The sequence below is a fragment of the Cibotium barometz genome, chromosome 2, assembly GCF_041138505.1.
Source record: "Cibotium barometz isolate CiBa-2024 chromosome 2, ASM4113850v1, whole genome shotgun sequence".
NCBI lineage: Eukaryota > Viridiplantae > Streptophyta > Polypodiopsida > Cyatheales > Cibotiaceae > Cibotium > Cibotium barometz.
Genome location: NC_141047.1, coordinates 57,992,804 through 58,005,358, shown reverse-complemented (window position 1 = coordinate 58,005,358; position 12,555 = coordinate 57,992,804). Strand labels below are relative to the sequence as shown.

The following is a 12,555-nucleotide window of genomic DNA, read 5'->3' as shown; positions in this document are numbered from 1 at the left end:
TTTGTACAATGCTCCCACCCAACTACTGTGTGGGGGCCTAATAAGCTAGTCTAGGCTAATTTCCTAGCCTAATTGTACATCACTAGCATTACACAAGTCGTAAGCTCGGTGTTTAACTATCTTCTAGCATTACACAAGCCATAAGCTCAAAGTTTTTCCATAATCATTTTACATGAAACGTATTACGCAGTACAAAAATATGGCTTAAAGAAGTTGTGGTGCATGGAATAATGTTAGCCAATGTGGTTAACAATCCTGTTTATGAATAAGTTCCACTACTAGTTGATGATAAAGAAAAATTAGAGCTAGATAAAATTATAGATCATGAGCACACCACTACATATACTAGAAACACATACTCTCAATATCTTTTGACTTTTAAAAACCATCCGCGTGAAGATGCTAGATGGATGCAAGAGAAGTTTTTTCACACATGTCCCAACATTATCCACTCATATGAGCAAGCACGCAACTTAAGACAATTTGCCAACCAGAGCAAGAGGGATATTATGCCCTCTATGGCTAATTGGGGATGCCCCCAAGAAGCCATTGTGTCAAGCTAGCTTATTGGTATCATGAGTGATTTCACCAATCAAATACTAATGTGTTAGTATTATTGACATGCGTAATGGGACCAAACTAGTGTTTATGTATTGCGGGTGATATTTTATGTGTTGATACTATGCTAGTGTATTTTGGTGTTATGTGTTTGTGCCATATCACGTAACATGATTTGACTATCATTGTGCATTTAGGTGATACGTGCAAGGATACCAACTATCATTGTGCATTTAGGTGATACGTGCAAGGATACCAACTAAGGTGTCACATGTGTGCGAGGTTACTGACTGAGGTGTCACATGGGTAATGAGTGGTGCAAGGGTCCACCAATCCAGGTATCGTGCCATACGAGGGTTACTAATTGAGGTATCATAAGGATTTTATTAAGCACATTAGTGTGAGTTTTTTTTGCACTTGGAAAATATTATTTTTGGATGGTCTTGTGCCACATTTATACATATTATTTGTCCATGATATGTGCGGGTGTCAATTATTTTTTAGTATGTAAACTAGTATTTTTTGGTTTTACACTTTAGTATGTGAACAAGCTTTAGTACTTTGTTATATTTTTGACATGTTGTATGTGGCATTCTTATTAACTCCAAGGGCTAAATTTTATAATATAACATGTGTGAAGAGATCTATACGCTTGAGGGAAAAGATTTGACTTAATTAGTGTCGATGGTGATGCTTATCTTTTTTTCTTGCAATTTGTTTATATTCTCCAAAGTGTACAAGAGTTCTTGACATAAGTCCTAGGCTAGTCTCCGTTGTGTTGGCGGTGTCAACATGTTCCAGTCAAGAGCTTACCTTAGCCTTACCAAATCGTAGGTCGCTAGGTCTTGCCTTCAAGCCATAATATACCTTCTCAATGTTCGTGTGCTAGCTCATTTGTCGTGTCCTCTCACTGCATTGTCACCAGAATTCTTTATGGCTATGGAGGTGAAGGAAGAGCTCTCTATGTCTAGATGGAAATGGCTTTCGTTGGAAATCGTTCTTTCTCACAAAAGTGAATGAAGAAGCAACTAATGAGAGGGAGAAACCTATAAGGAAACCTATTTATGCAAGCATTTCATCTAGCATACAAGAATCCAATATCATACATGTAAGTAAGAGTAGAAAAGAGAGGAGCTCACAAATATTATATTGGAAGTGAATGAATGTGTATTACTTATTTTCAAAATTGACATATATACAAGTGACTAACGTTCACACTAAACCAGCAAAAACTTAAAATGGTTCAGTCACTATAACTACTCTTAAGCAAGCATGTACACGAAGTCCTTAGACATTTTCACTTTATATATTCGAGCGCCCGCCTTATAAAAAAGATAGATTGGGTAAGATGTTAAGGTCACTTTATATATTTGAGTGCCGTCTTACAAAAGATAAGTGCTTGTTTAAGCAGTGGATAAGATGGCAAAGTGCCTTATAGTAGGTTAAGCAGAAAGAAAACAGAGGAAGAGGCCATGCAAGAGCCAGCTGCCCTTATTGCTGCCCAAGAAATTTGATAATAAGTTGTTGACCTTGCAATTCAAGTATGGGAAGAGTTTTTGTTGTTGCCAATTGTGTTCTATGCTTATTTATAGTTACTCTTTCAACAAGAGTCCAAGATTACCAATAGATCGAACATATAGAAGATTCCCATGACTCTCTTAAGAGGATTCTATAAAGCCATCCAAAGGCACAAGCCTTGCGGCATTTTCTACCCTTGCAGACAAAGGTAAGGCACTACTATTAATAGTAGTATCAACAATTGAATGTATCAATGTTACATCTAATCCCATTAAGATGCAAACCAATGCCAGATGGCTCCCCACTAAAAGGAATGGATCACAGTCCTGTGAAGTGATATCTATATTTCCTCAAAGAGAAAGGTATATTTCATTCTTCTTGGAGGTGAGACATGAATTTCGCATGGTGTATTGAGGCATCAAAGGTAGGTTTGACGATGCATGTATACCATGACTGAAACCTTTGGGAACTAATTCTTCAATCCATCAAACAAACTCTAGAGTAATGTTTTCTGAAAACATGGATGATATGCTTTCTTTCTAAAGTATTAGAGAAGAGTTGCTCGGCCGCTCTCTTAAATGGGTGCCAATTGCATGGGTTCTCTAAGCTCTCAGTGAGAAGAAAGCGGTCACAACACCCCCACTTTCCAACAATGGGAAGCCCAATAATTGGATGGTCACACTCTAAAACTTGCTGGCCATGCATCAGAGAACCCTTTGCAATGATCTTTCATCTTATTGTTTTTATTATTATCTTCATCATTACTCTTAAATCTTGTTTTTAGTTCTAAGCTTTGATGCAATGTTGCTATCAAAACTTTATTGAAAATAATTAGACCAATAAAAAAACTCCAATCATCTTATCATTGAAATGATGAAACTCTTCTTCAACAAGGTCTTAGAATTCAAGATTGAATCTATAAGTAAGAATAGTAATCCAAATAATATATGTTGTTGTAGTTTTAAATGGAGGCTTCTAGATCCACATGGATCTGCACTTCTCAATCATGTGTCTAGCCCAAATAATAAGACTAGCAATGAACGTGTGACTACACACACTACCCATGTGTAAGTTGCCATTTCCATTTGCCAATCAATAATAACTTTCAAGTAAACTTTGAGTTCCTAACCATGCACAAAGAATTATGCTCCCCTTTCATCTATCACATGGGTGCCCATAGATTCGATGCCACAATTGGATATTTTTTGAAGAAGTGACCCATGGCCTTATGTGCAAATGTTGGTGAGAAGGCACACCAGTTCTAATTTTCTAGCAGACCTGAGGTGTCATTTTCAGCATCAGCATCCTTTTATACACTAGTCGGATCAAAAGCCATCACATGTGCATAGGTATCTTTTGAAGAAGTGATCCATGGCCTTACATGCAAATGTTGGTGAGAAGGCACACTAGTTCTGATTTTTCAACAAACATGAGGTGTCATCTTCGACCTCACCTCTAATGAACTGGTAAAATCAAAAGCCATCACATGTGCATAAATGATGGCTTCCACATGAAAACGTGCATCCTCAATGTCCCTTTGTTCCATGCTAGCTGCATCTACACCTATAATGCACTTGCTTCCATCATTATCATCCGTTGAGTATGGATCTTTTGACCTCTTTGCTCCTCCTATGTCACCTCGACTCCTCTCACATTCTTATTCTCTTCCTCCTAGTTCATTTATTGGTTATGTTGGTTTGAAATAGCACTTGCAACTGCCGACATATTCAGAACATTTGAGGCCTCATCTTGCCCTTTGATGTACACGTCATCCTTGTGTGGTTTAGGGATGCTTGCTTCTATAGATATACTTGGCTCTTCTTATCTTCTTGACCTTGTCGTGTGGAATCTGCTTCGTCTTTTTCATCAAAGTAGAAATCCTCATCTGACACCTCACATTTTGACTCCATGCTGATGTATCTTTTTGTTACCTTTTTTGTTATTGATAGGAGCCCTTCCACATTGTTTTACAGCTCTTCTATAATGATGTTTGGATATGGCATATGGTTTCTCGTCTTATACAGCATATACCACTATTGTTGCCTCGTTCAAGAATTTTGACAAATCTTTCAATTTCTTCTTTGCCTTATCGAGATTTCCTTTGCAAATGATTTTGTAACTATTGCATCGAGATTTCTAGCAGAAGACAGTATCTTTGCCTATGCCCTTGCTCAGAACATCTTCCACACCTACTTCCACACCTATGCTATTGGTAGCCTTTCTTACAGTGGCCCTTTACACCACATTTTTTACACCTGCTGTTTTACATTTTTGTTGAGGATTGATGGTTGTGCAAGCTAAATCATCATTTTTGCATGGTTTCTCTCCTGCTTCTATTGCAAAGGATGCTACATAGGGCTCCTCCCTCCTCGTTGAGGTATAGGAGCCTCGTATAGGTTTGCACCATACCAAATTTGAGGTCAAGTGGCACGAACCTATTCATGAGGAGTGAGCACATAAGGTCGTGTATCTACTCCCTCATCTTGACTAATTCATTGGCATGGTAGACAAGATCCACTATCAACTCTATGCTTGTGGGTGCCAAGTGTTGGGTTGCTTCCTTCAACCTCAACATGTTGAACGCTCGCCAGTTACACATACCATGGAGGCAATGATCGAACAAGTTTGGTGAGTCTGAGAAGGTCATTGTGCTGCACTAAGTGAACCGTTCCAGTATTTTACTATGGAACATGGTGATGACATAATTCAATCGCTCTATGTTTAGCATGGTTGCATCATCGTGGTAGAGCTCGAGCATCATTGCTATTGGTTTTGTTTTCGAATATTGACACCATCGTCAAGGGTGAGGTTGACACTTCGTTTGGGTGATCTATTGTCGTAGGTGCCTTGGATGTTCCACCAAGATGATGAAAGTCCCTAATCAATATTTTGTGCGACTTGGTCCCCATGAGAGTGCCAAAGTGTTGGCAACGGATAGCCATCAACACGGTGCAGTGAGAATGCATACATAGAAAGGTGCAATGCGATTAGACACAACAAAACAAATGACTCGGATTGGTCATTTAAAAGTGCATACACAAGGTCCCAAAGAGCTATTAGGAACACTAATAAGGGATTCTCATTGCGAAACACACATGTAGGGGCAAGAGCCAAAAGCATTGTATTCATCAAAAGCTATATCATCATTTATCTCTTCAATATCATACATTTCTCCCTTCTTCTCTCTTCCTCCCCGCCCCCCCCCCCCCCCCCCCCCTTTCACTGCCATATAAGGAGGCTTTTGTAGCCAAATCAGAAGTGGCGAGTGGTGTCCCCTAATTGCCTACTCTGATCTAGTGCATAACTACGTCTTCCGATGTGCTACATTATATTCCATCATGTGTGTAACCCCCTAGGTTCTTGAATGGGCATCTTTTAACAATGGTGGATTATTCATGTGTTTATGCTTGTGGCTAACACTCATGAGCAATAATAACCCAACACCCTCAAAAACACTATATTGCTTTAGTGTGTATATACACCCCTATGCCTTCGAACCTTCTCCTTGTCCTTAAATTGCTTTGCTTCATATCTCTTATCCTCAAGCCCTTTACATCAATTATTGGCCTAGATCCTTACCAACTCATTGGGGTCGTAATACTATCCTCTTCCCAACCATGTTCTGACACTTACGGCACCACATCATGTACATGTCTGTGATATCTACGCTTCGTTTAAGCATAGTGCAGAAAAGCATGGACCGATGGTGTTGCATTACCTCTAGCGTATGGTAGAAGCATCACACTCAACCCTCGCCATCCATTAAGAAGACCATACATGAACCACTTCTTTGTGTATGTAGAAGCCACATAGGGTCACATATCCCCAATAATTTTGCTTCTCCTTCACAATCAGTCAATTGTGTGTACTTTCCCATTTAGGCAATTCATTTATGGGAGAAAGATGGAGGCTATACGCCAAGTATGCTGAACTTACAAGAAGAGCTATGGTGGAGCAACAACATGAAAATGTAATATAGAAAATGCTCATCAAGAGCTTCAAAATACCCCAAAGACAAATGTGGCAGTGGATGCTAAGTGCATGAAAAGTTTGAATTGCCCTTGAAGAGTATGCTAAAATGGCGTGCATATGGCAAGGCATGTCAAGCCACAGCATGTTCAATATCAGATAACTTCTTGAAGGCTTGTTACCCTTGAATCAACCCCCAGCTCATAAATCAGCATTCTCAATTGACAAGAAATATCTTCGACACCCCACTGCACGACACGCGATTACATATCCTGACTTTGCTCTGATTCCTTGTATGCAAATGACAATACAAGATCTTCATATACAGCTGCCAAGGCTACATCAAACGCAACATAGAGTTTGGAAGTATGTTCAGCTGGCCGTTACTGAAAAGATAGAACTTCTTGGGATGCCCCTTTCATTGCTGCTAAGCTAAAGCATCCACTTGCTTACCTATGCTTGATTACAGAGCAACCCTTTCCCATCGAACGGGCGGGGCTTGAAAGGGTGACACATCCCAGGGAGGCCTTTAAATGAAAGTAGGGTTTTTGCATACTTATCTTCATCAATGACACGTTCTCCAGCTAGAGATAAATCAACACTTGTCCTATTTGGTCCCACCCAGCTAAATGGTGGACCAAAGCCCTGCTCTCGGGCAACTATTTAAGAGACTCTGAATGCTGAACATGTACCCAAGGAATGCACCGTGCATTGTATAGAAGCTTCAAGCATAGCCATAAACAAAGTCCTACAAATTCTCAGCTGCTCTTGTGAAGCTCTCACAAAATATGCCTATCAATATGGCCCATTTGTCAGGGTATCAACAACCCTTCCAAAGAAAAAGTGACCACCTTACAATACCCATCCAAAGAAAAAAAGGCCATGTCTTGTGAATCCCTCTTATGCAGTGCAAGGCAACACAATCAACCTATTCAAAGCATGGGACCTCTGGACATGTCCAAAAGCTTGAGAGTTATACACGCATCAAAAGATTACACAATGCTACCTTCAATACCAGATCTGGAGCACTGGTTAACACTAACCAAGTCAGCATAGGTGTTTTGAGAGCATGCACAAACACTCCAGTCCTGAACACCATGAAACATACTGGCACTTGGCCATTAAAACATGACATTAGTTGAGCATCGTACATGAAACTTTCACCAGAACTAATAAATTCTGCATACAAGCATCAACATGTGAAAGGCCATCTATCACAAAGGGCCCTCCCTGCCATGTAGCAAACAAAGAAACGGTTAAACATCTGCACAGGACTTGAAGCCACTCCCAAACTGCAGTACCCAGGGTGCAAAAGTACCTTCAGATCAGCTTTTTCTCGCAAGGCTCTTTCGAGAAGATGTCGGTGGAGTATCAGCTACAAACAATCCACCTCTTCCATGGTCTTCCAAGAGACTTGGTCCCTCCACAAACTTCTTGAGTGGTGCATCCCTGAAGTTGCAAAGATCTCGAGCAATGAATGAAAGCTTGTGATCAAAGAAAGATTTAATTTACTACCATATCCACCTAAAATATAAAAACAAAAACATTGTTCCCTGGCTCCCTATGCTTCTTGATCAAGTGGATATCACATCTGACTGTTTCTTGATCAAGTGGCAACATGGTTCCTCAAACCATGCTTTCCTAGATGGCATGGCAACAGTCATCATTTGTAATCTATAATGTAGATGACTCCACCATGAAAACATCTTCAACATAACCATTACATTAATCGAGTTTCCTCCAATAATTATAAAGCTTTGTCCAGCACTTCGCATGATCTATATAGCAGCTTTAGACTCCCATTTCTTCAAAGTGATCCAATTCAATTACTGCCAGTTACTCTTATCAAAAAAGTTCAATGTCTTGAGCTTGGGACTGTTACCTCTCTAACTCTCCAAGGCCACATGTCATCCAGATGAAGTATATCTACTACCACCTAGAGTACCACCAAAAATGATTCATTCCACTGTGCCAATGCAAATATTTGAAGCTGAAGCCATGGCTTTCTCTTGTTGATAGAAGGCTGCAAGATTTGTTGTCCTTTATCTAAATTATCTGCGTCTTGCGCTTCACACCCTACATGAGATTTGATCTTTTTGGAAGAGCATGTAGTATGGCCCCTTTAAACACTATGAACTGCTTGATCTAAGAAAGTAAAAGCAAGGTCCCTTTCACACTGGCCCACACCCAAAGACTAATAAATAAATTTACACCCACAAGATATTCCACCCCAAAGCAAGGCAGGTGAGGGAAGGAAGTCGACTTGTGTTGCCACAAGGTCTAGTCGGTGCGTCTGATGCTTGTGGCAATGCAAGTTGACTGGTATTACTCTCCTTCCCTCACCGGCCTTGCTTTGGGGTGGAATATCTTGTGGGTGTAAATTTATTTATTATTGTCTGTCAGCTTGGGCAATTTATTCATCATTGTATTTGGGAATGGGCCAGTGTGAAAGGGACCTTGCTTTTACTTTCTTAGATCAAGCAGTATACAGTGTTTAAAAGGGCCATGCTACATGTTTTTTAAAAAAGATCAAATCTCATGTAGGGTGTGAAGCACATGATGCAGATAATTTAGATGAAAAGGATAAAGTGAACCTTTAAAACTCCTAGAAAGCACATAGATTACCCAAAACCCTATCCCACCTACCCGCCTGCCAGCACACACACGTGCACCCAACCATCACCACCACAAAATGGACATTTCCATCCTTGTGCTCTTCCAATTTCCAAGAGCTCATTCTTCACCCCCATGTCCATCTTTCCTCCCTTATGAATGGGCAAGATAGGGGAGGCAAGGTGCATGTGACAGTTTTGGAAGAAGAAGTAGAATTAAAGACGAGTAAATTAGGATGTTAATGCAAAATAATCTTCAAGTAATGCATAAAAACTATATCAATCAACTACTTGGACGTAGGAAATTCCAAAACCATCTAAACGTCAAAGGGGTAAATTAGAACAAGAAGGACATCATGTCATTTATAAATCATAACATAATCTTAAATAATACTCCATTTGCACACAATGACTTCAAACATATCAGTCCAAAAAGAAAAACCTTACTTGCTTTCTTTGAAAATGAAGCCATCAATTATAATGGAACTCTCAAACACTGGCTCTGCAAGAAACGATCATTTCTATCAGGTGTTGTTCCCTAGTCCAACACATACATTCTAAAAAAGTTAAAAAATTGTGCGTGAGTGGTTAGTGCATACCCATAAAGTTGATATTTGGCTACCGAAATCTGCTTGCACAGGTTAACAGGTGCTGTTGATAGAAAGTTTAAAAAAATCGGAGCGAGATGCGAGCCCCCCTTTTAAGCATCCGTCACCCCCTCCCTTCTGCGCAGCTCTGCACACACACCCCCCCCCTCCCCAACCCCACGCGCCTTTGCACACCCCTGCACCCTCGCCTCTCTCCATGACCTGCTGCCCCCACCCCGCCCTCGTCTCCCCCACTTGGCTGCTGCCCACACATCTGTGCACAACTGGCCCTCTCTGCCCGTTGCCCTCTTCCGCCGTCTCCGCTGGCCACACCCCTCAGCCTTGCCTCCACCCATCCATCTCTTCTTCCGTGTGGCACCGCCGCTTTTCCCCCATGGTTACCATCAGATTAGAGTGGTACCTCAAGATGTACACAACACGATTTAAAAACATCATTTGGGCTCTATGAATATTTGGTGGTGCCATTTGGTCTTACAAATGTTCCCGCCACTTTCAATAGAATGATGGACAAAATCTTTAGACCTCACCACAAGTTCACAGGAACTTTCTTTGATGATATTATCTTTTCAAAGAGTGAGGCTGAGCATAAAGAACATCTCGTCATTATTTTTGAAGAGCTTAGGAAACACAAGCTTTTCATCAATGGAAAGAAGAGTGAATTCTTTTTGTTAGAGATCCATTATTCGGGGCATATTGTTTCAAAAGATGGTGTACACATGGATCCCACAAAGATTCAAGCTATTAAGGACTGGCTAGACCTTCAAAATGTTCATCAAGTCAGGAGCTTCATTGGTCTATGTTCTTACTATCGTCGATTTATTCGACACTTTGCTTTCTTGGCTTCTCCGTTGCATGATCTAACGAAGAAGAAAGTTGCTTTCTGTTGGTCCAATTCAAAAAGAACAGCTTTCCAAAAGTTGAAGGACGCCATCATCTCAGGGCCTGTTCTTATTATTCCAGATTTGCATAGACCTTTTGTGGTCGAGTGTGATGCATGTGGAGATTGTTTGGGGGCTGTTTTGAATCAAGAGGGACATGCAGTGGCTTTTGAAAGCCGCCGCCTGCAACATGCATAATTGTATTTGCAAGTTTATGAGAAAGAGTTGTTGGCCGTTATTCACGCCCTTCAAACATGGAAGCATTATCTCTATTGGGCTGAATTTATGATTAAAACAGATCATCAGAGTTTACAGCACTTTCTGACACAGCCTAAACTCTCAGAAAAACATCTAAGGTGGCCAAATTTTTTATCCATGTTTCATTTTCAGATTTTGCACACTCCAGGCAAGAAGAATTTGGTGGCAGATGCTTTGTCACACAAGCCTCAAGTGCATGCAGTGTATCGCCTATCATCAGGACTTGTCAGGGATGCGGGATATGTATTCTTTTGACACAGATTTTCAGCTTATTTGGGCTGATTTGAATGATGGTACTGCTATCCCATCTTATTCAATTCGAGATGGTTTTTTGATGATGCAAAACCATATTTGTGAGGTCCAAGAATTGCGCCAAAAGGTTATGGAAGAGTGTCATGCTCCTCCATATGCAGATCATCGTGGTATTTTGGCTACTACACAGGCTTTGGAAAGATATTTCTTTTGGCCAGCTTTACTCAAGGATATTGAAGCTTATGTTCGTGCATGCCTAGTGTGTCAGAAAGTCAAGTTTGACAGCTACAAGACACCCGGTTTGCTTCAACCCTTACCCATTCCGCAGGAACCATGGAAAAGCATTGCCATGGATTTCGTTATGGATTTGCCGAGATCGGCACATGGTAATGATGCAATATGGACTATCATTGATTGTTTTAGCAAACAAGCACATTTTATTCCTATGAGGAAAACTATCAAGCCAGAGCACATGGCAAAGTTATTTTTGGCTCAAATTTTCAAACATCATGGCATGCCCAAATCTATTGTGGAGAATAGAGACCCTCAAACCACTAGTTTATTTTGGCGGGCATTGTTTGATAATACCGGCACAAAGCTGAGTTTTTCATCAGTTTATCATCCTCAAACAGATGGTCTGAGTGAGATTGCAAATTCAACCGTACTTGATTTGCTCAAGTGTTATGTATCTGAGCAGAAGTCAGATTGAGAAAAGTATTTGCCATTGGTTGAGTTTGCATACAATAACATTGCATTCTTCAACAAATAAGACTCCATTTGAGATAGTCTATGGCAATCTTACAAACAAAAGATAAAATCTTTACAGCAAACGAGTATGTCCGAGATTTGGATACTGCGTTTGCACAAGTTCGGACAGCAATAGAAAGATCTCAAGCTAAGCAAAAAAAGCCAGCTGACAAGCACAGGCGAGAAGTTATTTTCAAGGAAGGTGATTGGGTGTTACTTAAGTTCGAGAAAGCACGTCTTCGGAAGTAACTAGGTAAAGAAAGCCGGTTTCCTTAGCTTTCGAACAGATATTATGGGCCATTCTAGATCTTGCAAAAGATAAATGAAGTGGCTTCTAGATTGGTATTGCCCAATCACTGGAAAAAACATAATGCATTTCATGTCAGCTTGCTGAGGTCATATGTGTAACCACCTCCTATGAAACCAGTTTTGGAAGATCCGCCAGAGGTGGATGAACCTGAGGAGGTATTGCAACAAGAGCAAATAGTTTTTCATAAGGAGCGTAAGCATGCAAATGACAAGCTAGTACGCAGGTATCTTGTGAAGTTTAAAAACTATTCGACTATGGATGAACGAGGATTATTTTGAGGATTATCCGGAGCTTCTGAAGGCCTAGCTGGAAGCTTTTCAATTGCGGTCAACTCCTTAGAAGCCGGGGAGCATGTCATAAAATTCCTCACAGCTTTTGTTTTCTATTATTCATGTCTGGCATATGGAGCCTAACATGACATACATGTATGGTTGGTGGAGCCTGACATGGTGTGTCTGTATGGCATATGGAGCCTGACATGATAGTACATGTGTGGCTTGTGGAGCCTGACATGGTGTACATGAATGGCTCATGGAGCCTGACATGATGTGATTCCTGTAGACATATGCTCACTTATGGTAGTGCTATGTGTGAACAGGGCTTAACCAAGGGCACTTTTTCCCATGTGGTTTTTCCCCTTGGACATCAAGTGTGAAAGGACAATATTTTGTACTTCTATATTATATGGATGTGGCACACATGCAGGGGTTGACTTGCATTTTGTGGATACCACACTTTTGGCTCTCCCTCTCTCTCTCTCATTTCTGTGTGTGAGCTTCTCTACCCTGCACCTAACCCTAATGTGCAGGTTTGTGTGTGAGTGTGTGAGTCCAACACCCAACATT

General features: G+C 40.7%; 1 protein-coding gene across 1 annotated transcript in view; it reads right to left on the bottom strand.

The window, feature by feature from the left end:
* Positions 1–7,000: 7,000 nt before the first annotated feature.
* Positions 7,001–12,555, bottom strand: part of LOC147641264 (uncharacterized) — a 44,713-nt gene continuing 39,158 nt past the window's right edge. The window contains exons 3-5 of the mRNA XM_086819819.1: positions 9,105–9,159; positions 7,364–7,494; positions 7,001–7,275 (exon numbers count right to left, since the gene is read on the bottom strand). Of these exons, the coding sequence (XP_086675945.1) occupies positions 7,371–7,494; positions 9,105–9,159 (179 nt within the window). The 3' untranslated portion in view covers positions 7,001–7,275; positions 7,364–7,370. The remainder of the gene's footprint in view (positions 7,276–7,363; positions 7,495–9,104; positions 9,160–12,555) is intronic.